At 38.3% G+C, this 15,093-nt stretch overlaps 3 protein-coding genes across 4 annotated transcripts in view; all 3 read right to left on the bottom strand.

Moving 5' to 3' along the window:
* The window catches only part of rimbp2a (RIMS binding protein 2a), a 61,342-nt gene extending 57,693 nt beyond the window's left edge, over window positions 1-3,649 (bottom strand). For both annotated transcript variants that reach the window (XM_034096216.2, XM_034096215.2), the window contains exons 1-2: window positions 3,528-3,649; window positions 1,105-1,248 (exon numbers count right to left, since the gene is read on the bottom strand). In XM_034096216.2, the coding sequence (XP_033952107.1) occupies window positions 1,105-1,248; window positions 3,528-3,575 (192 nt within the window). In that variant the 5' untranslated portion in view covers window positions 3,576-3,649. The remainder of the gene's footprint in view (window positions 1-1,104; window positions 1,249-3,527) is intronic.
* A 647-nt stretch (window positions 3,650-4,296) lies between these two features.
* noc4l (nucleolar complex associated 4 homolog) lies at window positions 4,297-8,509 on the bottom strand. Its single transcript, XM_034096005.2, has 15 exons — window positions 8,326-8,509; window positions 8,062-8,182; window positions 7,782-7,888; window positions 7,219-7,326; window positions 6,905-7,054; window positions 6,673-6,775; window positions 6,530-6,564; window positions 6,392-6,442; window positions 6,178-6,289; window positions 5,986-6,046; window positions 5,743-5,853; window positions 5,369-5,532; window positions 5,090-5,172; window positions 4,780-4,893; window positions 4,297-4,635 (listed from the first exon to the last, which is right to left on the bottom strand). The coding sequence occupies exons 1-15, from the start codon at window positions 8,476-8,478 to the stop codon at window positions 4,516-4,518; spliced, it is 1,593 nt and encodes a 530-aa protein (XP_033951896.1). The 5' UTR covers window positions 8,479-8,509; the 3' UTR covers window positions 4,297-4,515.
* A 610-nt stretch (window positions 8,510-9,119) lies between these two features.
* On the bottom strand, window positions 9,120-11,893 carry pus1 (pseudouridine synthase 1). The gene is made up of 6 exons (XM_034095835.2): window positions 11,550-11,893; window positions 11,106-11,320; window positions 10,792-10,929; window positions 10,394-10,496; window positions 9,601-10,304; window positions 9,120-9,492 (listed from the first exon to the last, which is right to left on the bottom strand). Exons 1-6 carry the CDS (start codon window positions 11,611-11,613, stop codon window positions 9,460-9,462), a joined length of 1,257 nt encoding a protein of 418 aa, XP_033951726.1. The 5' UTR covers window positions 11,614-11,893; the 3' UTR covers window positions 9,120-9,459.
* Between the last annotated feature and the right edge of the window lie 3,200 nt (window positions 11,894-15,093).

Here is a 15,093-nt window from a genome sequence, read left to right on the forward strand (position 1 = left end):
GTCGCGTCAATTTGAGAAGTATGCTGTTCTCTTTTGGCCATATGAAATAAATGCAAAGGGGGGAAAAAATCCTGGGATTGTTTTTTGATAAACACTTTTTTATGGCACGTTTTACACAATCACATTTTCCAGCAACATTACAAAAATACAGTTTCAAAGAAAAAATAATAATTCGGAGTTGTATTGCTATTGTACTGTTGTGTGTACATCTCTAATTAGAATGGTTGCAGTAAAGTATAGAAAGCATGTGACAGTCGTTGCTTTTGGGCTGCAGACCTGAATCCTAAAATGCCATGCCAGTTGCCAACAAGACGACCAAAACATAATACAGAACGATTTAAAACACACAACAGGGGACAGGTGTGCATTTGTTAGGGTCGGATGAGGTGAAAGATGACTGAAAACGGATTTGTGGTCAAAAAAAAAAAAACTGTCTACTATACAAATGTAAAGACGGGAGGAGATGGATTTAAGATTAAGTAACATTCAGTAATAACAATGATGATCATGTTTGAAAACATCATTTTGATGCATTATAATTGCATGATTTAAAAAAAAAAAAAACTCATTCCAGTTATAAGATATTCAAATCAGGCTTAGCTTTCATAACATTTTTTATTATTTTGATAAGCTTGCTACACTAAGTGGCAATGAAGTGGGAAGTAAAAAAATGTACGTCAAATGCAGAACTCCATAATTGTTTATTTGTATAAAAGCATTTATAATTGTAGATATCTTTCTCAATTGGGAAAATGTGTAATGCATGACTCAGCTATCCGTTCTCTATCTTTGCTTAAACCAATCTTAAGACCGTTTAAATAAATCATGTGTATCCACAATGACGCATTTTGATTATCTTTATGATTAGGGTGAGCAGATGTTCCTTTTTTCTAAAGACAGTCTATTAATGTGATACTTTATTCCAAGATCTTCTCCTCGGAAGTGGACCAATAACCGTGGTTTATGTTACATTAACAGGACTATTTTATCATGGCAAGAAAATAAACTCTTATAGACAAGATCATCATTAGAGGGCACATTTCCCCTCCTGAAGTTTTTCCGTGTCGTAGTAACACGGGCCTGCAGAGTGTGGTAGCACAGTACCTTGCACTTGGCCAGTAGGTGATGATTGTGTTTGTTTCTGGCACCGATGATAGCCAGCTGTCTCTGGATCCACTGCAACTCCATCTGAGACCGCCTCAGCCGCTCCTCCACGTTCGCACCGGACGTGTGATCCCGCATTATCACCTGCCAAACACACACAACCAGAGATGACATCCTGAAGCCACACACACCAAAACCAAAACAGAACCATTTTACACACAGTCCATCTTAATTGCTTAATGAGTGTTTCAGATTCATACTTTTACTTTTGTAAAACAACTGGACTTCTGCACATATTTGTTGTACTTTTTCACTTATAGCTATACTTTTTTCCTTAAAATGTACTTCATTACAATAGCCAATTAAAGTATTTATTACTTGACATCAAAAACATCAGTTTTATCATGCATTTGACATTTTTCAATGGGATTTAGATTTTTTTCCCCCACAATCTTCTGCCCTTTTATTTCGGTAGGCTACCATCAAAACAATATATAAATCCATCGAGCAAAAATGTAGCATCTCAAACTAAATATAAGAAAAAACATTATTTATAACAAAGGCAAAGTTTATCATTCACAGAATAATTCTAGAAAAAAAAAATGTTCTTTAATACTATTCCAAGCAGGAACTCTAGAAAAATTAAACAAATCGACTGGACAAACAAAACATTTATTTGAAAGAAAAAGAAAAGAGACATTGAATATTGACTTTTTTGGCACTTCTTTCATTAAATGACATGAACTATTTGTTAGTGTAAGTATACAACTAATTCCTGACAACAATATTTTCCAATCCAACATTGCTGCCCCATGCATTAGTAGGTACTGCCTGGTGATTGATAAATACATGTCTGTGTCCATGAGTACGAGTGTTCAGTGAGAGAAAGAGAGCGCCTCTCAGTTACATGAGGATTACTGTATCACAGCAACACAATCACAGGGGGGAGCGTGGAAAAAGCATCAGATTTGATCAGTCACTGATAAATCCCCTTCTACGCATGTTGTCACATCTTCTATCTGCAGTTAACACCAGAAGGTTAATGCTGCTCGTACCTCAGGAGATTTGACTTATCAGTCTGCTGCATCATAATAAAACACTCAAACCACTGATATGAGTAATCTGTGGTCCTCTTTCAGACTAGTGCACTGGAATAAAAAGGAACTTCAAAACAAGATCAGACAAAACACAATTTTGTACCTCGATACTATCAACAAAGTGTCAATAACTAATGCACCAAGAAATACAAGTTGTTTGTTTTCATACAGCAGCATACAAAAACAAATGCATCCATCTTCCCCTGTCTCTCTCAGAGCTCCAGCCAATTGCTCAAACAGCTTTCCGTGCTGACTCACCTTGGACAGCTTTTATTTCCTCGCAGGGGACAGGAGGAGGAGGACAGACACAACCAAAATCAACAGCACAAAGCTCAGGAGTGCTGTAGATGTATGCAGAAATGTCCCATCCTGGCAAACCATCTATGAACCTGCAGTAGTAAGCATCTCTTGAACAGATGTATCAAGTTGAGAGGAAGGTGCAGTGCGTACGTCATTATCCGGCCTGATGGGGTTTTTCATTTGCCAGTTTCCTATTAATTATTCCTTCAGCCCATTACGATGATTGAGTTCCTGATATCTCTGTTGTTCTTAATATGTCTTATATCTAAAGAAAGAAAGACTTTTGTAACATCATGTAGTTATAGCTTACCATATAGGCCATATAGAAATGTAGCTTAAAATATTGTTTGGGATCTGTGCTCCAAGTTGAATGCACTTTGTCTGCAGTAGAGAAGTATCAGCAAATGGAGAATAACAGCAGTATACATCAGTTAAAAATGACAAAAGGTAAATCTAGGGATATGATGAGACTCCTGAAAATCAACCCTACATGTTTAGAAAAGATATGTATACACATTGCATACATTGGGATAGTTTTTGGTGAGTGCAGGACACGTCAATTATTGCAAATTACTTTAAAAGGTTGTTACCCATTCAAGTGACGCTCGTCGGTTTCTCTCATCCTCTTCACAGTGACCTTCTGTTCTGCTTTTTCAAACCAGTTTCCCGGTTTTGGAAGAGTTTAATGCCATTTATTTGCCTTTTATTCCTCTATAACAATACTCCTTCGAAGAAAATAAAAACATAGATAAAGACTCCAACACTTAAACGGAAACCTACAGGAGTGCAGCTCTCACTGCACTAAATTAACAATGAAAAGTGTTTCCTCCTTAGCATCCCAACGGGTGCGTGCTTTGGACAGCCGTTCCCTGATATGAGTTGCTTTTTTCAAACAGTTATGATTCAGTTTCCTCTCACAATGTTCTTGTCCCAGAGGCTACCTACTGTGTGTCCATATGGCACACTTCACAAGAGGGTGGAACATGGACAGGAGAGGGAAAAGAGCAAATAAAGCTAACCTCTTACCTGTACGAACGTTGAGGCCTTATGTTGCGGTCTGCTTAACGTTAGCATACACTTATCGATTAGCTAGAGAAATATTTGTAAAATTGAAAGCTACTAAACACACACGTTCACAACAATAAAAATGTCCCAACCTGGGAACAATAAAGTATATTTTATCTTCGTGGTCAATCCGCACAGGTGCTCTCACTTTGCCTAATAAACACCACGTGCTGCCACTCCAAGCATGGCTCGCCTACCTAATCCTAAAGGCTAAGCAATCGACCTGGATAATTGAAAACACCTTTGTAGTTGTGCAGGGCCTTTAAAGCTACATTTAGCCACTTTTCTTTAGATAAGGTTAAACAGGTGGGCAACAAATATTCATATTATGTATTGTTTCTGGCCACCTAATATGTAGAAATCCGATATTAGGCTGAATTGCTTACTGGTGTTATAGCAAAGAAAAAATGGACATCAGCAGTGAAAGTACTATACAGTGCATCTTGAACAGGTTACCAAGCACCAAAGAGCTGCACAGTTGGATGGTTAGAATCAAGTCAATTATATCTATAAAGCAGAATGCCCCAAATTTACCTCAAGAGGCTTTATTATCTCTTCAGTTTAAGACATATTTTGTCCATTGACTCTTGATTCAATAAGATAATAAGAAAACCAGACCCCACCCACCCACATTATCAATGACCACATTGGCCAAACAACACAGAAATATGATTACAACCAGATCATATATGTAATATAAAAGTCATTAAATACATATCCAAGAGATTTCTTTAAAAAAAAGGATTTATTTACCATGAGCTTTGAGATTGTTTTAATGGTGTACAAAAGTTACACATCAACGATCATGGACAAAACCCCAGATAAAATGTATTTATGTTGTTCTTCTTGGTGCAGCTGCTGCAAATGGTCTCGTGGAGTCTTGTTCATGCTTCCTGGTCCCAGAAATGAATATCATCCTCTGAATGCAGCTCCTTGTATCAAATGCGTTTCAATCCAGACAGAAGTGCTGTCCTAACACATTTCCCCCTCCTTTTAGCAACTCTGTGGCAATTTCAAACTCCAGTGGGATGTTCTTGATCTGAGACTTCTTCAGGTCTCTTTCCATCAGCTGAGGAAGAGAACATGGGACACATTATTCATGCTATTCAGATAACCATAAGTATACGATGAGTGTTAGCAACATAGTTAACTTCCATTGAGTTGCACTTATCAAGATGATGTCATTGTTATCCTTAAATTTGGAATAAGTCACCTCGTGTGTTGTTATTTCCAGCACCTCGTCGATGTCGTCCTCTTTTCCTGACAGAGGTGTGTTGATCGCCATAGCAGCTTTGGCCACATCTGGATGGTAATGCTTCTGCAGTGTCTGTAGAGAAAGAGAGGGAAATAATGTAAACTTACAATTTGAATTAAGTCAGCTTTTATTAGCTTTCTGAATATGATATTTATCTCCTTTAAATCAACATGACAAGAACCTTGGCTGACACTAGTCATAGCTCAGTGGTAGTCAGGGTCATGCAATATTCATTAGTGAATCCAAAATCATTACTTGCTGAACACACCTTAATCTCCCACAAGCTGCTCTCTAAGGCACGACACTGAACCGGGTCCTCTTCATCCATCAGGTAGGGGTCTTCTAAAACCTCTGTTATTATGAATGGAAGCATACATCAGTTATGTCCTCATATTGTAGAAGAACATTAAATGTCACAACAAAATTATTTCAATTGGTATTAAATATAAGGAACTGGACTGCAAATCTGAAACCCCTGACATTTTGGTTTATCTGGTTAGAAACAAATGAAATTCCAACCACAGGCTTGAGATTGAGTGACACTCACCGCCTTCCGTGGTGGGCTTGTGAATCAGGACTCTGCAGGATGGGTGGCGGCGGATTAGGTTGTAGATGAAGGGCAGCACGATGAGGAGTGCTGTGGGCGGAGCTGTGAGAGCCAGACGAGCCAAGCGTTTGGCGAACGCAGCCACTAGGTACACTGGCAAGTGACTGGAGGAAATCACAAACACATAAATGTTACTAATGCCATATGTACTTTTTTTAGTTTTTATGGTGCTAATCTAAAACGCGGTGTAGCACAGTATTAGTTTTACCAGTTTAAATATCCCAGCTACCGTTATAATCACAAAACAAACAACTATAGCTTGTTAAAATGAGGGTAAAACAACTAAATGTTCAGTTATGGATAACTGATCTTACCTGGAGCTAAGGAAGAGGTTAGCTAGGTGGAAAAAGCGCGCTCTGTACTTCACGTGGAAAACAGAAGGCTCAAGCAGATTATACAACTTCTTGTAGAAATCTGGGTAATCTCTGCAAAAGAAAAAGCACACACACAGCGTATATACTACTTTATTAATGTAATTCAAAAACACCACACTTCTTCTACATTACTCTGATTAATGTGAATTTGCCAAATCCTATACCATTTCATTCAATACTCACAGGTTGTGTTGATGTATGAGGACAAAGAGGCCATTGAGGGCCAGCAGGCTGATAGCCCCACCTGTTAAAAACAAAAATATTATATAGTTATTACCATCAAAACGTTATATAAACTTCAAGTCAAGTATCAAGACGTAAAAATGCAATTTTAGTTAAATTAAAGTAGTTATAGTCTCCACATTGACAACTTACCGACTTCATAGGCAGCAGTCAAGAAGTCAATCATCAGTGTGGGTTTACTCATGTGGGGCAAAATTGAGTCATGGAGGATCACCAAGATCTTTTTATACATGTTACTTGGTAACTACAACAGAGAGATGAGATGGCTGTGTCAGAGATGTGTACATGGAAGAATACATTTTGATAATAAAATAAAATGCATGACTGTGCAAGAGTTTTACAATACCTTATACGTGAGAAAGCCCAGCCACATCCTCTCAAAGACACGCTTGTGTTCCTGCAATGAAGTAGAACATTTAAAGTGATATTTAAAAAATAATTTGGGTTAGTTATGTGACTGTCTGGATCAAGTTATTTTACTTACATTCAGTTTAGCTGCTTTCCAGTCCTCATGCTTATCTGAAAAAAAAACATCTGTTTAATGACTTACAAAAAACCTCACATTCAAAACAAACAGTGGATCATCAACAAAGAATAATCTCTTTCTACGGCATTGCCATTTCTCACCTTCTTGTTGGACCATAAAGTTAGTGAGCTCCGACTCCTGGCTTGGTATACTGATGTTGGACATGAGCGTGAACACATTGTTCTGAAATATGGGCAACAATGCCTGAGAGGAACGAGACAACAGCATTTAACATACCAAGTAATGATAACATAGTAAAAAGTGTCACAATGAAAGCAAAATCAAGCACGTCTACAGCAGATTGGCTAGTTAGTACTGAAACATTTTTCTTACCCCTTTGTTTTTGTCCATGACTTTTCCCACATTCTCGCGGATGGAGCTCATGACATAATAGCGCACATCCTCCATCTCCAGGAACTCCTGGAATCTGGAGATCAGCAGGGAGTTGTCTGTAGTTTTGGACAGCAGTCTGTCCACCACTGACTGAAAGGATAACACAAATATCAGAAGGCTTATGACGAAAAGGATGATGTTTTTTAAAGCATTTTGAAAAAACAGCTTTATTTATTTTCTATGCAAATTACATGGAAGAACAGATAATGGATAATAGTATTCCACCACCTATATTTTTTGTCACAATATTTTACCTGGAGAAGTTCTCTTGGGAAGCTGTAGTGCTCAGTCCAGTCCAAGTCCTCAAGAGGATGCTTTCCTTCTGCTGCAGCAAACTTCATCAGGCAGCACAGGGCAGTCTCCTGTATTCAGAGAATAAAAAACAGAACACTTGATTTCTTTCCATGGTTTGAAAGTGCTGCATGATTGTTAAAGCGTTTTTTCTGAACTCAATGTTTATTGGCATTGCAGCCTTAGCCTGCCCTATGCCATGAGGATGTTTACTCCGGCTTATTTTAGTAATATCACTGTACCTAATATTCAAGTCAAACCCTATGCAGAATACCCACCTGTACTTTTTCTGATAAATATAAGAAAAATAACCATGGGGGCTGTAAGAAGAAACATTCTTACACACATCTCATTGTGCTTTTCACTTCAATCTGATCCCTCTCTTATGCGTTAGTCTTGAGTAAATATGTGACTAAAATAATTAACAAAAATAGGGACCCCTACTGCAGTGTCTGGCCAACTAATTTTTTTATTTAAAGCAGCACAAGTATTTGTCAAGTCTGTGTGGGCACCATTTCCAACTCACCTGGACTCCGTGGAGATCATGGCTAAGGTGCTCCAGCAGCAGCTCCACACAGCTGTTGTAACGGTGTCGCATGAACATTTGGTACTTCTCTTCAGCACTACTCTCTCCTGAACCAGGAAGCAAACAGACAGACACAATTATTTGAAACTGTAATGGGAGTCTGTAATTGTGTTATTTCATATGTACATATCCAGATCAGCAGCTACACAGTGAAACATGCTTATATCCACATCATTAGTAGCTTTGGCGTTAATAATGATGCATTTCAGCCTGTACTCACCACTCACTGCCTCCTCTTCTCCAGGCAGTTTTCCCAAAAACAGCTCTTTCTTCTCCAACAAGGTGCAAAACAATTTGCTGCAGGCATCGACAGCACTGCCAACATCCTTCTCTTTTTCAGACTGCAAATACAGGGGAATACACATATTCAGAGTATTGTTTTAGTAACCTAGAGAAGTAGCATCCTGCTTGTTAAAAACACAGCTAGCTAAACCAGCATGTATCCAGTCGGGGTGCTCTGTGTGATATAGCTGATTATATTTACCTCAAGGGCCTCAAGGATGTCAAAAACGTCGTTGGCATTTTTTCTGCTCTCAAGTATAATTTCAACTTTGGCATTGAGGTCAGTTTTGGCTTTTTTAACACTCTTCTCTGCTGTTTCTGCCAAACTCACGTTGCGTCTTTTGGCCGGCGCCATGATTAGTTGGAGATGCTACATTCATGTAACATTTGAGGAATGGGACATTCTTTTTTACGAGCATTAAAGAACATCCTATAAATGTTGTTGATGAAAGATTTTAACAAATGATAGTAAGAGTACATTAAACACTGCCGTATTATGCGTTACAAAATACATGTTTTATAATGTTATGTTTTACGGGCGTTTGATAAAGATCGGCAGTTGAGTAGGTCTTCTTAACTGTAAACCCACAGGTTCTTGAATGCAACATTAATCCCAAGCACTCAAATGTGGTGTTGCCTCCTAGTGTCTGGAGGGTAAAGTTCTACATATCATCCATGATACATAATCACCGCTAGGGCACAGCTTTCAAATGTACATCAAGTGCCTCAGCTGCAACACAATACTTTCTGGTAAAAACCTCTGATAAAAGTAATAAACTACTGTTGATATTATAAGAATAGATTATGTATTTTAATAGTGATGCTCACGTTCCTGATTTTAATACTGTATATGGCAGTAAAATGGACTGAACATTTAAGGTTCACTTAAAAGTTTATCATTTCATTTACAAAAAGAAAAATAATTCAAATAACCAGCACAATGAACTCACACATTAAGATGCTTTACAAATTGGAAGACAAAGGGCATGAATATTTTGCTACCAATATCAACATATTAAACAAAAGGGCATACAAAAGGCCTATGATGTGCCTAACTAACCACAGAGTGCTTCCGCTTTACTTTAAAATACATTCTTTCACTAATGGGGCTGAGACACAGGTTGGCAGGGCATCTGCATTTTTTAAAGGTAGGAATTATCAGGAAAAGTATCAGGGTACAATCAAGAATACAGAGGCTTTATTGTGTTGTTTGTTTAATAACATATGTAAAAGAGAAGCAGAATTAAATCCAACAAAAATAGTCAATCAAAAACTTATTCCAAACAAATGAGAATGTTTTGTTGAGAAAAACTCTTCTTTCCGCAGACTGGGGTACCTAATCCGAGGCATTCCCTTCTTCTGCATTGTCCTGGGGAAAGAGAGCAAAATGAATATTAAACATGCAACAAACAAACTTTTAATGTCAAAAACGAGGGTTTGAAATAAATGAAGCTACTCTGTTATTTTTTGCATATACCTGTTTCTGGTCCTTGTTTTTAGTGTCAGTAGCTTTGGCTGAAGCCTCAAAGTCATGGATATGAAGTGTTGACATCCAGCTGACCATGGAGCCCTCATCACGCTCCGTTTCAACAATGCTGGGGTAGATGTGAGCCTCCTTAAAGGCCTTGACCGCCTCCTCCTCTTGGTCCCACTCCAGACGCTCGTGCAGCCCGTCCTCTCCAAAGCGTTTGTTGTACCGGTCAAAGTGAACCTTTTCCAGGACCAACCCCAGCCCTGGAGCTTTGGGCACATCCACCTTATCCTGTCCCCAGCTCCGCTCAATCACATCCTCCTTCGCATAACCCTTTATCACTGCAATCACCAGGCCGATCATCTTTCGGATTTGGTGCAGCATGAAGCTCTGGCCTTTGACAGTGATCACTGCAAACTGAGTATTGTTGTTGATAAAAGGCTCTCCGCACGACATCTCTATGATGTACCGACGAGCACTGGGGTCACTTGCAGCCTTCTGAGACGTGAAGTTGTGGAAGTTATGGGTGCCTTTGTAGGAAGCAAACAGACGGTTCACCCTCTCAAGTGTCTCTGGCTCAAGCCGAAACGCTGCTATGCTGCCAATGTCATTGTCTTTTGGGGAAAAGGCCAGAGTTGGAAGCATGTAGCAGTATGTACGAGCATCACAGTTGTTCTTGGAGTTGAAACCCTGGGTCACCCGTTTGAGTCCTGTTAGAACAAATATTTAAAAAAACGTTGGAACACCTCCTTTTAGCTTCAATAAATAAAACCAAAAGTTATAAGAACCAACGACTCACCGAGCACTCTGATCTGCGGTGGCAGATGCTCATTGATTTTTTCAATGATGTCTTCCATCAATCTCACCTTAAGAGACACCGCTTGGCCAGCTGCAGACACGCCCTAAACAGATTAAAATAAACAACTCAGCTCAGGTTTCATAATAAAAGACCAGTAATGTATGATTGTACTGATTATTTGCTTTATCAAATATAGTATAAAACTGAGAAAAGCAAGACATTTCGACATTTTAACGGTTGAAAAAACAAAACAAAATAGTTGGCATTTTTTGCAGATTTAAAAACAACATACCTGACAACAATGAGAGGGAGAACAATACAGTGGATATCTTAAATGTTTTTGTAAAATGTGCCTTTTTGGCCTAGTTAATTACATTAACTCCTGCCATGATATCTACCTTATCTGTTCTGGCACATCTTTGGAAAGACATCTTCTTCATGTCATCGCCATGGTTTTCAGGAATGCAACCTGATTTAACAAGTGAGGTGACCAGCTCATCTTCAATGGTCCTAAACTGAGTAGCTGTAGGATTTCTCTGAAACACAAAAAACAATTCATATTTGGCAAAAGTTAATAGGATTTTACTTGGAGAATAGAGATCAAAACAAGATTCAAACGCTTTATTGTCATATGCCGAGTAGCTATAGTGGAAGTTATGGCAATTAAAAAGTAAATAGAACAAGATATACAAGCACAAGCTACTGTATGTACCTGCATGCCATAGTATCCCTTCCCGGAGTATGCCAGGAGGAGGACAACTTTCTTTTTGGGATATTTCTTTTCATCTTCCGCTTTTAATTTTTTTGTAGCCTGCAGCTTCTCAGCAGAGTCTTCATTTTCTTCATGGGCTCTTTTCAGCGGCTTGGCTGTCTGCTGCTCATCTATGGCTGCTTCACTCATCATGCAAAATAACTTACAAAGGCCACCTGTGAGGAAAGCACGATATATTACATGATTAAGTGTAGCAATAACACCACTTCAGTAAAAGCACATTCAGTTAAATTAGATGAAGTCTTGTTAGCTTATGTAAGTGACGGACGATGAATTTGCAAAAGGGTTACTATTGCGAACAAAAGGGGCATTTAAAAACACCACGTGAACTATGACTGCAGGCACAACACATTCACTCACATTGTCTTTGTTAAGTTAACTCACCGTTTCTCTCTAGCGTCAGTCTGTGATTGAATAAGGCCCTTAACAGTTGTCGGGTTTTAAACATGTCCTGCTAAACTCTAAAGCAGCTAAAGGATGCAAACCTGATGCAAACTGGCATCACAGCCGGATTACGGAAGTTACCGATCAGCATGGACAAAATGTTCGGATATAACTTCCGCTAACGAACAATACTTTCTCCTAAAACGTAAATAAGCCGTCTAACTATAACTGTTATGCCTATTATCATAAATATTTACTCATGAAGTGTAGCTGTATCTAACAGTCCTCTAGTAGATGCGGCAACATTACACACATGGCCAATGTCAACTTTGACCCCTCGTGTAACTATCGCGAGACTCCTCCTGTTCTCACTTTTGCATACGTCATAGTAGTACTTGTAAAACCAATGAAAATAAGTCATAATACATCCTTGATGCAGCCTCTCTGTGGAAAAAAGGAAAACATGCATCCACTTTGATTGCAGTCTGGTCCTTGTGTATTTTTATTTTAAACTCAGCATAAAGCCAACTCTCACAAAACTGCTATTTGAAGTAAGTTTAGCCTGATACTAAATGACTGATGTTCTCATGTGTTTACATTGAGTAGACACATAACATAAATGACTACATAGCCCTACACCACATTCACTAGATTTTCATCAAAAACACTTAACAGAGAATGTATGGATTGCAAAATATGTAATACTATAACTGACCACTTGAGTGCGGCAAATTCACATGAATAGAGGATTCATCCAGCTGCTTTGGAATATCTTCAAACGGTAATGGTAGGTTACTAAACATGTTTTCGGTAAACGTGTTTTCGGTAATGGTTTGCAATCTAATCTGAATGTCATAGTCATATGTCAAAGACTGAATGAGATTTCTCCTCAGGTGGGTTTCAAGGACTACTAAATAGCCACTGAGCGTTATAATTAATAATCTTTTGTAAAAGGTAAACCATTTATGGTATTTAAGGTTATACTAAATGTGTTGTTGTACTAAATGTGTTGTTGAATAGCCTGACTGCCTGTTTCTGGACGCTTACAAAGACTTCTCCTCTATACTTTGCTCAACAATGACCTTATTCAAGACATCCACTGGATCTTCATACAATTCAAACAAGCATATGTCATGATGAATACTACAAGATAAACAACATAAGCCTTTCTTCATCGATTTTAGTCCACGAAAAGCCTTACTATATAATTTACAGTAGCCACTCATCATGGTGTGCTGTGACTCATGTAACCTTAGTGCATGTGAGCAAACACCAAAGTCAAAGTCTACAGTGGCAAGTAGAGGTACCGCACTTCCAGAGCAAAGAGGCATTTATTTATTTCTCAAGGACACAACAACAAGGGATGCTGGGTACCAAGAGACTAAACGTTTAATCATTTAATTCTGGGATGTGCACATGCACTTTTAGGGCACCTTATAAGGTGATCGAGTAATTTTGTGCTGAAAAGCCAAACATAGGCATGAGATGGAAAAGGGCTCCGGTTGCCACACGGGATATGACATTTGGTGAAGACTTGTAATTCAGAAGATATAGTTTTCCAGGATAAAAACAGCTCAGAGTATTTTTGTGAAATTAGCATCGCTTTACATAGCCTACCATGACAGTAGCAAACAGTGGCATGGATAATAAGTGCCCAAAATTAGAAGCCATGAAATAATTGAGCGAAGCAAGAATCTCTTTCAGTTGGCAATGGTAATTGTAAATGTATGTTATACCCTTAAATGTCCTTAATTAACCCACATGTGTAAGGTTACAATTAAAAGAGTATCTCAACGTGGTGGATAAACAAACATTTTCTTTTCAGTAAATAACCATATATTTTGTTGATGACCTAGAAAACCTTGGGTGAAAGGTCAGTGGTGTCTTATCAAACTAGCAGAAATGTGCATCTACCCCCTGGAGCTAGTCATAAACAACGCCTGTGTTGTTTTTAACCTCTGTGTCCTGACATTTCTCCTTTGACGTTGAAAAGAAAGAAGTATGACTTGCAGAGAAATCATCCGATCTCCAAAGAGAATGAACTGGCTTCACAGTGAGCAACTAAACAAGCTGTCCAAACAAACCTGAACCTTCCCGCACAACCTTTTGGCCACAGACTTTGCTAGCACATAAACATCCACAGCAGAACCTTTATCAGATTGGACTGCAACTCACTCTCTCTGCACTGCCCACACATATAACACAAAATAATGAATTAAAAAACATCCTCACTGTCAGCTAAGAAATCCACAGCTGCTGATGCCGTTGCTCTGTTCGCTGAGTTATATAAGCTGTGGAACAAAACAAAAATGTATTTGCCAAATGTGGAAAGGGAATGGTGTGATTTTATTTGCAGATGAGCAAATAATAGAATATGCTGCATATGTATCAAGTCGTATAGGGAGAAAATAAATCCCTGTTGACATTTATTTTTAATTTCAACTAGAGCTGATTAGTTTTGACTCAAGCTACATCTCTGCTGAATGATTTTGTATTCAGGCTCAAAAGTGGCATGTGTGTTGTTCTTGTTTTTTAATTGTAATAAGGCAACAAACTAGAAATTAGATATTGGAGTCCGAGGAATAACTGTCCTGTTTAACATTTAGCAGAATGTTAGATATATACATTTTAGTTGTGCGCTTCCAAAAAGATATCAAGGCGTTGAGATATGAAATATGCATTTATCTGACCGGCTTTTTTGGTTATATTTGATCATTTCAGGGTTGGAAAGAAAATCATAAAACATCGTTTCATCATCTTTAACTTTCCTACTGAGCACGGTTCTTGTTATCAAAGCATAACTGATTAAGGTAGTTACAAAAACAAATCTGGAAATGGGCTTCTAAGACAGCATTTGTTTTTGAGTAAGTCATTATTTATTGGAAGACAGAAGTAATGTTAACTGAACAATCTATCACAGACTGGATCTGAATGTGTCCTTTTTTATTTTCATCACAGGCTTTATGTGTCTGAATGGTTGCAGAGATGTTTTGTTTTTATCAGGCTAGCCCAACTGTCACCATAGCTGCACAGATTCAGTCTTTCCTTGTCATTGAGCAGAAGTCTGATTGTGACATCACACATTAATCACAGTGTCTTAAAATAACTTGTCTTCCTGAGAAAGCAGATAGGCTGCAAAAGAAAGACACCATCTCACACAGGAGTTATCTCATTTTCTTTAGGGGATTTTATCTGTGAAAGGATTCTCTTTGTTTGTCCTCTATGAGGATATCCAACTAATGGCTATGGATTTCAATGTATAGGTTGTCTATTATGTCAAAACCATAGAAATGTCCCATGCAAAAGGTTAGACGTGTCACTGACCATTTTTACGATGGCTTTAAAAGATACATTCTTTCTGACATGATAAATGTCCACATACCAATTGATAGTCTACTGTGTTATATCACTGACACTGCTGCTCTGTCAGCCTGTCAAATAATGGGAGTCTTCTCAGTCAACTCTGACAAATATGAGATAACCAAACTGATGTATATTATCAGGGTTGGTGCTGGAAGCATTTCTAAGGGGAAATCATGTATCA

The sequence above is a fragment of the Pseudochaenichthys georgianus genome, chromosome 12 (genome assembly GCF_902827115.2).
Source record: "Pseudochaenichthys georgianus chromosome 12, fPseGeo1.2, whole genome shotgun sequence".
NCBI classification, from domain to species: domain Eukaryota; kingdom Metazoa; phylum Chordata; class Actinopteri; order Perciformes; family Channichthyidae; genus Pseudochaenichthys; species Pseudochaenichthys georgianus.

Excerpts from the sequence above, each read along its gene's own strand:
- noc4l (XM_034096005.2), bottom strand. The coding sequence starts at position 8,478 with ATGGCGCCGGCCAAAAGACGCAACGTGAGTTTGGCAGAAACAGCAGAG. Across the intron at positions 7,327-7,781 it reads ATGATCTCCACGGAGTCCAG|GAGACTGCCCTGTGCTGCCT; the intron begins GTGAGTTGGAAA and ends CTCTGAATACAG. Across the intron at positions 5,533-5,742 it reads AACCTCTTCCTTAGCTCCAG|TCACTTGCCAGTGTACCTAG; the intron begins GTAAGATCAGTT and ends GATTTCCTCCAG.
- pus1 (XM_034095835.2), bottom strand. The coding sequence starts at position 11,613 with ATGTTTAAAACCCGACAACTGTTAAGGGCCTTATTCAATCACAGACTG. Across the intron at positions 11,321-11,549 it reads ACTGACGCTAGAGAGAAACG|GTGGCCTTTGTAAGTTATTT; the intron begins GTGAGTTAACTT and ends CTTTCCTCACAG. Across the intron at positions 10,930-11,105 it reads AGGGATACTATGGCATGCAG|AGAAATCCTACAGCTACTCA; the intron begins GTACATACAGTA and ends TTTGTGTTTCAG.